At 28.3% G+C, this 13,974-nt stretch overlaps 2 protein-coding genes across 2 annotated transcripts; one reads left to right on the top strand and one right to left on the bottom strand.

Moving 5' to 3' along the window:
* Positions 1 to 245: 245 nt before the first annotated feature.
* gukh (GUK-holder) lies at positions 246 to 11,523 on the bottom strand. Its single transcript, XM_035080933.1, has 11 exons — positions 10,361 to 11,523; positions 8,379 to 8,641; positions 8,065 to 8,234; positions 7,104 to 7,994; positions 6,380 to 6,836; positions 5,403 to 6,282; positions 4,901 to 5,323; positions 2,198 to 2,283; positions 1,907 to 2,082; positions 1,418 to 1,766; positions 246 to 1,193 (listed from the first exon to the last, which is right to left on the bottom strand). Exons 1-11 carry the CDS (start codon positions 10,653 to 10,655, stop codon positions 411 to 413), a joined length of 4,773 nt encoding a protein of 1,590 aa, XP_034936824.1. The 5' UTR covers positions 10,656 to 11,523; the 3' UTR covers positions 246 to 410.
* Positions 11,524 to 12,383: 860 nt separating this feature from the next.
* Positions 12,384 to 13,959, top strand: Pex14 (peroxin 14). The gene is made up of 3 exons (XM_035080935.1): positions 12,384 to 12,801; positions 12,876 to 13,190; positions 13,477 to 13,959. The coding sequence occupies exons 1-3, from the start codon at positions 12,727 to 12,729 to the stop codon at positions 13,912 to 13,914; spliced, it is 828 nt and encodes a 275-aa protein (XP_034936826.1). The 5' UTR covers positions 12,384 to 12,726; the 3' UTR covers positions 13,915 to 13,959.
* Positions 13,960 to 13,974: the final 15 nt, after the last annotated feature.

The raw sequence follows: 13,974 nt of genomic DNA on the forward strand, positions 1-13,974 counted from the left end.
AAAAATATTTATCAAAAAGTAAATCTATTATTTCAAATAAAATAAAAAACATTATTTCAATATAAAATATCAAACTTTTATTATTATAAAATTGCAATCATACAATGAATACAAAATTTAACAATTCCATAGAATAAAAAGCATAAATTGTACTGACACTTGAAGACATTCTAAATTTTACACAACTTAATTTAATATTATATATATATATATAATACACACTATTAAAAATAATTTAATCTCCGCAAGCATCTAATAATTTAGTAAAAAACTATTCTATATCTTTCTTTATCATTATTAATATTGAATTAATTCTATTTTTATTCATATTCAAGCAATTCATAATTAAAAAAATTCATTTGCTTTTTCTTCAGGTAACATACTATTTTATTCCATATTTATTGTCGAAATTAAAGAGCTGTTTCTAACGTAGGCGCACTGATACTTCGTGAAACGACTTTTTTATTATCTTTCGGCGTAGATGATGGTAACAAAGGCAGTTGGCTTGGCGATGCTGAACGAGCTCTAAATTCATATCTGTGTAGCAGCTGATTATTATTAGCATATGATGAAGATGAAATGGTACTGTCTGAATATTTATTATTTAATCTATAATTTTGAATTTGCCGATAGTTAGTAACATTTTTTAAATCTAATCCTGCATTTTCTTTATCTGTAGGTGAGATGTCTGACGTACTATAAGATTTTGGAGTATTATTATTAATACAATGCAAATATCTAGAATTAGCTGCCAAAGATCCATTTGTTTTATCTGTTTTTTTATTGCTTATATTATCAATATTATTATTGTTATTATTATTATTATTATTATTTTGCATTGGCACTGATATATTTTCTGTTGAAATATTCATGTAATTATTTATTGCTTTCTCTTCAGCGGCAGTGTCTTCAATAATTATAGATGACAAAATGTCACTTCGAGGAATCTGGAATTTCCAGAAGGACCGAGGACTTCTATAAACTCGGTTATTGGAGTGTGAAGAAAGAGCATAAGGCTGTGGTTGCTGTTGATGACGATGGTTGCGGCTTAATGATGATGATAATTTTAATTGTTCTGATGCTGATAAGTTGTTCGGTCTTACTTTTGTACTTTGTTGCAGTAGAAGTCGCTTAAAGTCAAGGCAAGCTGATGTTGATGTTAAATTAGATGAGGTACGTTTGGGTGATGCAATCTGTTTTATATTAATCAATGTATTAATTATTATTAAGTTTGAAATTTATCATTTTTTATTTTAATATATTCTTAATCAATTTATTAATGCCATAAATAAGTTTAATACAGATAGAAAAATATCTCAAAGGAATTTCATTAAAGAAAAAAATAAATAGAAAGTAATCTGTAATACATATTTATATAGGCGTTAATAAATCAATGTTTGAATATAATAATACTTACCTTTGGTCGACTTAAGTTCTCATGTTCATATCTCCAATTACGCTGAGCAGATATCTTATTGTCATTTTCAATAGCTTCATTGTCATGATTATTATTGTTGTGATGATTATTATTATAAAAATTCATATTCAAATTACTCGTTGGTCTTTGACGCTCTGAGATAACATCATCATTTTTAATGTTTAATTTCCTTTTAGATTTGTAAATGGCAGCAAATAGTTCATCATTTGACATCGTACATTTGGCAATTTGTGGAATCAGAGGTGATGGTGATAAAATCAAACTATTCATTGGTAAGTGGGAGCTTCTGTCAGTTGATATTGATTCATTAGCGTTCGATGTAATAGTTCTAAAGGAAATTCAGAAAAGATAATTATCTTTCATTTATTTAGATTATCATGTAGTTATATAACACAATATAAATATATATCTATATTAATATAATAATGTGGGAGAATATAAAGAGTTAGACTAAATAAAATATTATACCTATTTGGTAAAGAATCGGTGGTAGAGTAACTGTTATTGAGCCGCTGTTTTTTAGATTGCTCCAAATGATCAGAATTGGAATTGTGACCGTTTGTGTATTCTTTGGTATCAGTTTGAGAATTTTTAAAAAGTTCTGGTGCAGAATTTCGAGATTTTTGTTCGATAGTTGATTTATTCTGTTAATATTCATTAAATATTAATATTACTTTTTGAAATGTAAAACAATCAAAAATTTTACTGTAAAAGATTTACAAAAAATTAATAATTATGTTAGTAATTTTTTATTGTTACCTGATGTGTTTTTGGAGTGTGTTCAGAATAAATGAAGTGATTATTGCCTCCATGATCATGTTCATCATTACCTAGCAATCTATTATCTGCAAAAATAATTTTTTTATAAGTATTTTTTTCTTTTATCTTACGGTAGTATAGATTTTAACCATTTTTCATTACAGGAAATTGCTTTTCTTCAGTAATGAACGACCTTTTGGCTTTAATTGCACTTTGATTCTAGATCAATTACTCACTAATTAACTATTATCAAGTGATGTTTTGATTAAACATGCTCTAATCAGTATTCTACTAGAAATGTTTATTGAAGAATAGTTGATAATAGACCTTGTTGGCATCTCAATCTATTTAAAAATTTTAATTTTTAAGATATTGTTTATTTGACCTATCTTCATAGCTTTCAAGGTTATCAATCATTAGTTATAATAAAGAAAGTATGCTAGAACAAGTGTTTCCCACACGTAATTTTGTAATAAATCATGTTCTTTATTATAAAATAATTATTGATTAAAAGCTTGCAAAACGGTAATTTGCCTCATTATCTGAATTTTTTTTTTTAATTTAAACAATAAAGTTTATTGTATTGAAGTAAAAAAATATAATTGGGGCCTCGTATATATTTATTGAATGGTTTTTAAATTAAATGCATGAAACTCTTTTCAATATTGATAGTTTTTTTTTGTCATCTTAGCCTAAATTAAAAAAAGCCAAATGAAATTGAATTAAAAAGCATGAATTAATAACTAATTTAAAAAAATGAAAAAAAATGATTACATACCGTATAACATATATACACAAAATATACATACACATACACATATGCAAAAATTTACACAATATCAATTAATTTACATTGCCAAGCTATAAAGAAGCTTATATAAATATGCAAGCAATTTATTAATGAATACTATTAATATGAGTATAAAACAAACATGAAAAAAGTGCTGTACATCAGGAAGGAATAATGTAATAAAGGCAATGCGGGATTCTACAATAATATCAATGATGGCCAAGTGTATGAAAGAGGTACGATGAAATGAAGGTAAAAATTCAAAATGAAAAAAAATTTTTATCTACATAGAAAAAGTATATTCCGATAAAAAAAATAAAAATACAAATATATATTAATTAATAAGTTATTTTACAATTAAGGGATTAAAAAAAAAACATAATCACTTACGAGATTGACCCGATGTGGCTAAGTAAAGAAAATGTTCAGCTAACATTGCTAATAGATGTTCAGAACACAATTTGTACGTATAGAAACTTAGATAAATTAATTAAATAAAATTACTCAAACGCTATTAATTACTTGATATTAATATAATATAAATGTAATTACAGCGTAAATTAACTACAAAATAAACCTACATAAATTTTATAATTAAAAATAAATATAATTCCTGGCCCAAGATACCCAGGTATTAGACGGGATTATGAATTCAAACTTTATTTACAACAATTGTGTAAAACCAATGACTATACTACAATCAAAAATGATACAAATGCCATTAGTTGATGATTTTATTATCGCATATATATATATTATGGATTTTTAATTAGAACGCGAATAAAGACCATTGACTGATGCAATTCAAACTATTATTGAGTGAGAGTTATTATGCATTTAAATCCATCAATTGTATGATAAGTCGATAAGGGATTGTTAGTTACGATCTTGGTAAAATTTTTATTCAATATTCATTATAATAAAAATATATTAGTAACAATTTTTATAACCGATCTAATTATTAAGTACTAAAGTAATTGGTTTCGAGTATTTATTACCTTTTTATTAATTTTCTTAATAGAAAATTTTTTATTACCAAATTTCCGTATCATTACCAGAATATTTAAGAACCTTAGCTAATTCGGTACTTTTTCGTTTCCACCACAATATTTGTCGCGGTACAATTAATGATTCGTTATTACTATGACTATAATTACTATTATTTTGACAGCTGCTACTGCTACTATTTCTACTACTGTTATTATTATTTAAATTATGTGAGACATTTCGGTTATTGTTTGTTTCAACAATGATAGATGAATTAATTACACTTTCAGGATAATTAATTCTTTCTTTAAACAGATCATCTCTTAATTCTTCTGAAGGTGTTCTAGGTATTTTCTTAGAGTTTAATTTATCAAAGTTATCTACTAAATCTTTGCTAACTAGCATAGAGGTGTTTGCAATTCGGTAACTATCACTACGTTTAATTTTTCTTTGTTGGTTCGAATGGGTGAAGTTATTTGATTTTACATCTACCTCTTTACCATCATTTAATGAGCTAGCAAATGAACTTAAACTCAGTTCTGAAGAGATTCCTGAGCTATTTGAATGGTCATTATCAATACACGACGGTATACTCGAGTTGATTGAATCAGATAATTTTTTTTCAATTTGAATATCATTACCGTGAACATTATTGCTGCTGTTCTTACTTTTGTCAACTTCATCAATGCTATGATCGCTATTTTTAATTGATATGGTTTGTGAACAAGGATCATTACTTTTTGTATTTACAGAGGAAGTAGTAGTCAATTTAAACTTGTCTATGTTATTGAAATGACAAAATGAGGAGGAAGGCGATATTAATTCATTCAAATGGCTATTCTGTTGTTGATGCTGATTGCAATTAGTGTCAGTGCTTAATTTGATGCGATCAGTGCAATAACTTTTAATATTCCTGTTCATCTTACCTTCATTATTATTTTCAGATTGAATGTTGACATAAGCTCTTCGACTTTTTTTCTCTTCATCAATCTTAAGAGACAATAATTGTTTATTATTGTTGTTCATTACGTTTTTGTTCGATTGAGTAGAAGCCCCCATTTTGTCACTGCTTATGTTATTATTACTATTACTTTCTGATTTTGTCACATCACTTTTATTTTTATCACCATCACTACTATTATCACTGCAATAATTTTCTATATTTCTTTCTTTGACTGAAACTGTTGATGAAGAAGACGAGGATGATGATGAAGCTCTTGATGATAACGATAATGAAGATGATTTTACACTCATTTCCTTTTGCTGTTTATCTTTATCGGTGGTTATCGTTCGTATTTTTCTTGATTGGACGGCAGGTGGTGATGATAATGTATCTTTAATAAATGGCCCTGAAGGAGTGAAACAAAAAAGTATTATTATTTTACTGTGAATGTAAAACTAAAAAATATTCCGTATGTAATATCAAACCTGGATTGAAAGTTGTATGTCCTTTGTTTCGTTTGAGACTATTTGATGAATAAATGACTCGACCTTCGTAATCAAGAATGACTCGTGCACCTTGACGTTGCTTTTGCTGTTTTTTCTCCGGTGAATTGTCACATTTCTTAGGCAATTCAGCCAGACTGACATATTCGGAATCTTGATGTTCTTGATTCTTCTTGAGAGGATTAAGATTCGCATACAATGAACGATTCAAGTGGCTATAATCTGATTGATTAGCCTTACCATTGTTTTTCCTAACTATTGTTACATAGTCGCCAGAATTATCAATATTTTGATAGTTTTTCAATACTGAAGTTTCAGAATCAGCTGAAATGATTCCATTTATTTGACTTGATTTTGCTGATTGTATATCTTTTAATACTGAACCAGCTGTATTTGCCTCTACTGCTTTCTGTACTTTAGCATAAATATTTTTATTTTGTTCATTATTAATCTTTTCTGTTTCATTTTTATGACTATTATTACTAGTATCATTATTATTACTATTACGGTTGTTGTTCGCTTCACCAACAGCAGATAGGACAGCAGATAAGGTAGCAGCTGTAATATCATGCGGGCTATTATTTTGGTGTTGCTCATCGTCAGAACCTGACGGTGTTATAATACACATGGACGGAATACGATTAGTATTTATTGCAGTCTTTGAACGAATACGTTCAATTCTATCAGAACCTTCGAGATCACTAGATTCAGAGTATTCTAATTCAGAATATGACCTAGCAGACGAAAAAATATCACTAGCATTGCTGGTGATCACGGCAGAATGAGACGTTGATTCATCTGTTGATGAATAAGTATTCTGTCTGTTATCTGGAGAATTTCTCCCATCATTATGGCCATGTACCTATTTATTGAAATTAAATGTCAATATTAGAATCAAAAAATAATTTAAGACAGAAAACGAATTATGAAGAAATATGTTCATTATATAATATAATTACCATGGCTACAACAGTTAAACTAGATTTTCTTTCTGGTGGCATTGGCGCCATCAATGCGGTGCATACTGTTCCGGCAGAGCTAGTTGTGGTTGATGTTGAGCCACGTCCAAACAACTCATAATCATTTTCGACAGTTGAATTATTTTGAGATACCGGCGCAGTTACTTCTTCTTCTCTTAGGGTCTTTAAACCTGAATCCATATGAAATGATGTATAATATCCTTCGGTATCGCATGAATATACTGATGAAGTTTCTCCTTCTACTTCAATTTCATCAGAAAATGAAGTAGTACTGATATCATGAATGATGTCAGGCGTTAAAGTACCCTCAGAAGTAACGGAAGACGACGTTGACATATCCTTATCTCTAAATCTCGTTATATAAGTATGAGAGAGCTTTATTGGTGAACCATCTCGATTCATGAGGATGGTGGTAGTAGGAACTGTAGACGCTGGTCTGTAAGAAAATAATTAAATAATTAATATACATTGTTATCAATAATTGAATGCTAATTATAAGGTTGTTACATTATTTTACAGTATTAATTTGATTTCAAATTAATTTTCTACTTCGATAATTACAGTTGCGTTAATTTATTCACAAGAAGAAACTGAATAAATTAAACCCTAAATAGTTAAAACTAAATTTACCGTTATGTTGATCTGCAAACATTTTAGCAACAACCTCATAATTTAATTAACAACTGATAATATCTAAATATACCTTGAATAATTAGCTGCTGCGGTGGTTTCATTACTTCCAATACTACTAGTTCTATCGCTATCTGATGATGCACTCCAGTTACCTGAACTTGAATGCATTGGTTCATCCCGGCTGCTAATTTTATGCCCTTTCCTTCGTTCACGTCGTGGATCTGCATTTTCTCTCAGCCTAATAATATCATGACATTGTGTGTTCTCCAAAGTGTTACTATTTTGTGTAGACAGGGTATTATTAGATGTTGTACTTCGCGCACTTAAACTTGACAGACTTGGTTTGCGTTCATGGGCGCTACGATGTTTACTGTGGAATTTAGATGTTGGTGTAGCCATTACTTCTTCAATGCTACTATTATTATCATTTGTAATTGACTTGATAGCCGTTTTATCATTTACATGATTATCAAGCTCCAATTTTGGCGTTATTCGTTTTAACTGTAATTTACCCCAGGCTTTAAATGCTTCAAAGTTCCACTTTGTTAATTCCATCGACGTGTCTTTTCTATGCTCCAATACATCAGTACTTATTGATCGTCGGTATTCTTTTTTATTAGACGAATTAGCAGATAGGAGAATGTCTTGTGTTTCATCCTCCACCCTTGTTATATGATAATCTGTAATAGTAGACCCATTAGCCAAAGATTCGTCGACAATTAGTTCTTTTTTCTTTTGTTGCTGAATATCCTTTCCGTTTGTGCCAGCTATCGTATTTCGTCTTTTACTCCTTGATGCACGTGTTCTTGAAGGTCTTCGTTTTACAATAACTACACCATTGCCACCATTTAATTGTTGTTGCTGCTGTTGATGTGCTTGACAAATCAGCAATTTCTTTCTCATAGACATTCGGGCAAATCTTATTCCACTCACGTCTACTGCTATGACTTCTGCCGGGAATCTGTGCCAAGAAAATTTTGCATCAGTATTTGATATAATTTATGCATTTTATATGATCATATAAAACTTACTTTAATGCGATAGCTTGGACTCGTTCCTCAGGACTTGGTAATTTATGATCAATAATGTCATTGGAGCTATTGCTTTTTTGCAGTATTCTCGGTAGACAGTCTGGTGAAACGGTAATGTCGCCAAGTACTTCAGTTGATGTCCATTTTCGTAAGTTATTAATTATTGCCGGCTAAAACATAATAAATTAAATAATAATATAATTAATTTACAATTATAAAGATATTATAATGAAATAAAATATAATTCATGAGTTAAATTTTCAACGATCAATTGATTTTTAATGTAATTTAAAATAATTTGGTTTAAAACTTACAACTCTAGATTCAATATCCAAAGTCTGATTGAGTCTCTTTTTAGCCTCAGATAATGATGAATACAAAAACATCTCCATGTCTTCTTTATTAACAGTTTCCTTCTTGAATTTATCCCATTTCCTTACACTAATTACAGTAGTAGCCTCATACATTTTTTTCAAAGCTCTTGGTCTGGTATTTATAACGAAAAGATTAGTCGTCGGTGTCTGTACAGCCTTGAAATGTTCAGTTCTAGCTGCGAAACTACATATATCAGATTCAGCTGTAACAAAAATATAAAAGATAAATAAATTATTATGAATGAAAATAATTGAATAAATAATATCTACTATTAAGATTAAATTATCTTTTATTATCCATCACATATGCTACGTGTCGAAAATAATATGAAATAAATATTCACGAGTAGACGAAGCACTTGATATACATCTAGGTCTTCACCTTAGGACACTGGATCGGATATTTGACACACATGTATACACATATAGGAAATGTTTTTTTTTTATTCTCATAAGTCTTCTTTGTATTTCCTTTTTATAATTTTCTGGATGACTGCCTAAATTCCAAGTGGGCTCCGTTTAATGTTAGACATTTATACTCGTGATATCGTTCGTTATTAAATGTATGATTAAACAATAAAGTATTTTAAAACTCAAGTGAAATATTAATATCACTAAAAGAAATTTAAATTAAACTATAAAGAATTTATTTAAAAAAGCATTGAATATATCTTGAAAATTCTTTTACTGAAATAAAGGAGAAAATAATTATTACTTTTATGATGATTTAAGTAGAGTTGTCTGACTAATTAGTGTCAGTTAATTCATGAATTACAGTTATTAAATATTTTTCTCAATTTTAGAAAGATCATAGACGTGAAAAGTCAAAAAAATTGATCCTTAAGTGCTTATTTTATGGGCAACTCCTCCTACACTTTTAAACTAATGAGGTAGTAAATACATTTTTGCATTATGTCCTTTTCAATATTCCTATTCATGATGTTTTTTTATTTATTTTATTACTTTCAAGTACTTTCGTGATGGAATTTTATCAAATAATACTTCTTTATTTTTGTATTCTTGAATAATAAAGTGTACTTGATATTAAAAAATAAAAAAAGCAAAGATATAAAGAAGCTATTCATGAACAAGAAGGTATGATTGTTACCAATATGTTTATTCAGGGATTTTTATTTATTCAACAATTAATCGCTGGTTAATACTTATGGGAAAAAACTATACCGATAATCTTAGGTAGAATGAAACTATATACTCTATATCCCCTGGTAATACACGTTTCATGTGCTCGTTCAGGCAGTTTTTCACAAGATTCCAAGAACTAAGATCAATGATCCTCTACTGTCGCGGTCATTCACATCGTCGAAAAACAATTATTTTATAAATATTTTATGATTGATTTCTAGTGATAAGACTCTTTACTTGCAATTAACCCTTTCATAACCTCTGTCTATTATAATAAACATTCAAACGTGTATTTTATGCCGTTTTTGCATTAGCAAGGACTCTTCTCTTTTATCATTGACTTTTACTTTCTTTTTTGTCCAATTGTAAAATTACTGACCCGTTGTATGGTGAATAAACTTGCTAAACGTAAAAAAGCAATTGTTCAGTAGATGGACAATGAGTTGAATAAAAAAATGATACAAAAAACATAAGTTTTCACAGTAAAACTTTCTGAGAATCAGATAATTTAATAATAAACTCTTCAGAGTTTTAAATTAGCGAAGAAAAGAATGTTATTCTCTGAAAGAAAAAATTTCATGAGTCTCATTAATTAATTTTTAATAATAGCTTGCTATTTTTATAAAGACCTAGTGTTTTAAAATTGGTAGAACGAAATTGGAGTTATAAAACAGTTTTCTGTATATTATGAGATTTATCTAAGATTAAATAGCACTCTAAGTAAATTAAATTATGAATTATTATGATAAATAAGAAGTAAATATAAAGAAAATACTTACGAACTGGGATTTTCTTAGGATCGATGGAAGACAAACGGCAGTCAAGTTGATGGATTCGTTGATGTAAATTTCCACTCCTATTGGCAACATCTCCAAGCTCTGAATTAAGTCCTTCGAAAATATCTTCCGCAGCATCCAAGACTGAAGCCAATTGTTTGAGAATGCTCACCAAAGCTCCATTTATTATCACGTCTAACTCTGCTCCAATGGGCCATGTTTCCACACAAGTTCTATCTTGTGGAATATGCCCTCGGCCAATATATTCTGGATTTATTTTGCGAAGAACAAACGGCATTTTTGTTCTTTTTAACTTGCATTTATTAGTTTAGAATAAATACTCTTAAAACATTAATATAACCTTGGACGAATTTTTTTGAGTTATATCATTACTTTCAATTAAAAGACTCCTTGTTCGTTTAAGTATAGCGATATATTAAATTTCTTATCCATTCTAAAACGTGTGTATGTCTATGCATATAAATTTTTTATTTTTTATGCATAACAAAAAGGCATCTTGAGAGATATCACAATAATTATATTTCAGTGATACCCTAGTGACTTATGGCATCAAATTTTTTCTAATTTCATAATAGATTTATTTATTAAATATTTAAAAATTTAAATATATATTTAAAAATCTGAATCGTTCATAAAAATGATTCGTTAAAATATGAAATTAATTAATTCTTCTCATAACACCCACACACAATTAATACGTACTGCATTTTTTAAAAAAATAACTTTTTTTTTATACATATATTAATATATGTATTTTTTTAATATTCATACTATGAACAAATTTGAAATAAAAAACGATTCTTCCACATAAACAACGGATAAAACCCCATAATTATTTCACTTATTATGTCACTTCCATTTTCCCACAGCATTTTTTAAAGCTGTAACATCAGATGCGTTACAAAAAATCCTCCTATGTAATGGCGTACATATATTTACATGATCTACCGCTTAAATATGTATTTATTAGTATGTGTTCACATGTATGTGAATGTTATATTATGTGATAACGGTGATAATTACGCTGCACAATGCTAGAGACAACTGCGTCAATGTGCGTCGAACTATGTACTAGTAATTCTACATCTTTGGACACACTGTACAGAACATGAAGAGAGTAGTCTTCCCTTTAAAGTCAGTAGTCAACACTCTCTTACTAGACGCTGTGAAATGACGAGACTCCATTTAAGGTGGCTTTCCATACGTCGCTCATCGCTCATTTTTAACGATAAAAAAGTCACGTGATCAAAGGTACCATGAACTCACATTCATAAAATGTTTGTTTTTCAGGATTGGAGTAAATCACGGCTTTTTCTTTTTTTATACAGGAAGATGTTAACTTTTTCATCCATTAATAGTATAAAAATACTTGACAAGAGATTTAGAACCCCAATAAGGGGAAAAAACAGGTTATAGAGATCAGAAACGACGCTTTTTTCACTTTCTTTTAAAAAGAAAAATTCACTTACATTTGAAATAAAAACTATTTAATAAACAAAATATTATTTATAAATTTTTTTATGTAATTAAACTATTCACTTTCGATTTTTTCATATTAATAAATAAATTAGAAATTTTTAATATTTTATTCACTTATTTTTAAACAATTAATAAATGAAATATTTTTTTTAATCAATATTTTTTAAAATTAATATTAAAAATATTTTTATTGTCATCAGTTATATGAGTTATTATGAAAAACAATCACCTAGTTATGAAGATTTTAATTAATAAAATAAAAAATTCTTATCATTTTTAACAATAGCAAAAATTGGAGTATTTTCTAACCTTTTTTTTTTTTAATCTGAATACTTTTTAATATACTACCCTTCCGCTTTAAGTATCTGACAATAATTAATCATTACACGAAACACTTTTGAAAGAAATTTATGCAAAGAATGAACAGATGTTACGTTCGCATTCATAGAAAAAATGATTGACATTTGCATTATATTAGCTGTTGATTCAAAATTACCTCTTGTGGTTTCATTCAACATGGCGGCATCCGGTGTAATGGCGAAAGGATTTTTTTTATTACAAAAGAGGGGAGATATAAAAAGAACATCTTTCAGTATTAATGATGCTATAAAAAATTAATAATCTTTAGTATTGGAGTATCTATGTATTATTTCCATTTCAATGTTGTTCATAGTGCATATGAATAAATAAAATATATATTCACACAATATATATTGATGAATTCACTAAAAAAGTTCCTGTGTCATGCTGTGCATCTCAGAGCATTTCATCTGTACGCATTGCTTATCAATTCAATTTAATTATTGAAGATGACAAAAGCTAATTAATAAAAAAAAGTATTTAATTATAAAATTAAAGTAGATAAAAAAATGACTGTTGAAAAGTTAGATGATAGTAATAATAACATAATTATAAATGACAATCAGCCGTTGCGTGAAACCCTGGTAAGTAAGTTATAATTTTTTTTTTCTATTAAAGTATAATAAAAAAAATAAAAATTGATATTAACATTTCATAGGTAAATACTGCTGTAAAATTTCTACAAAATCCTAAAGTATCATCAAGTCCATACAAACAAAAACAACAATTTCTTTTAAGAAAAGGGCTCACAAATGATGAAGTAAAAAAAGCTTTTGAGTTAGCTGCAGTCACTCAATTTCCTGTTGAGAATCAAGTAGAATTTTCGTCTGTTACTATTCCTCCTCGAGTTTTTCAAAATCATACGAATTATAGAAGTCTAACAACAAATAAATATTTTTATGCAATTAAGGAATTTTTCAACTTAACAGCTTTCATTGGTACAACTCTGTACTGTCTCTACTGGTTTTACAAGGTGAATTGTCATTATAATAAATATGTAATAACAACTATTTTTTACTTATACATATTCCTAACATTATGTTAAATATTGCCGGTTTTCTCTTTAATATCATCATTTTTCAATGCAAATTATTTACTTCTTAGATTTCCAATAGAGATGTTAATTTTTGCTGAATTACGTATGCAAATTATAAGTAGAAATAAAATAAAATAACTAATTTTTTCTGTAATAAATATTTTTTTTATAAAAAAAACTAGCGACAGGCTTATTAATTAAAAGTATTGATTTTCTATTACAGAAATTCATTGAACCGTTCTTCTTTCGACGTAAAAAAAAAGACTTATCAAAAGATGAAAGTATTACTGAAACAAATACTGATAATGAGACATTGATTCTCAATTCTGTCAAAGAAATGAAAGATTCTATTACAATAGTAGAAGAAAATGTCAAAAAATTAGCATGTAATCATTATTTACCTGATCCTACGATTCCTCATTTGGTTCAAGAATTGAAACAAGATCTGGCAAGTTTAAAAGGTTTGCTACTCTCGAGAAAACAATTTCCAAATGCACCACCTTCAATCCCTCCATGGCAGCTAGAGTCAGCTACGACTTCTAACAATGCTCAGAGTCGTGAAAAAACTACAGATCGTGAAGATGATGCTGCGAGTGGTAGTAGCAGTACAAATAATTCAGATAGTTCATTAGAAATGATTCGAGAAGATCCTCCAAAATAATGATAATTTTGTAAATGGCATTAAAAGTTTCTTATATAATTTAAATGATCGTTCCAATAT

This window comes from Chelonus insularis, unplaced genomic scaffold, assembly GCF_013357705.1.
Source record: "Chelonus insularis isolate UGA/USDA-ARS -01 unplaced genomic scaffold, ASM1335770v1 contig_317_pilon, whole genome shotgun sequence".
Lineage (NCBI taxonomy): Eukaryota > Metazoa > Arthropoda > Insecta > Hymenoptera > Braconidae > Chelonus > Chelonus insularis.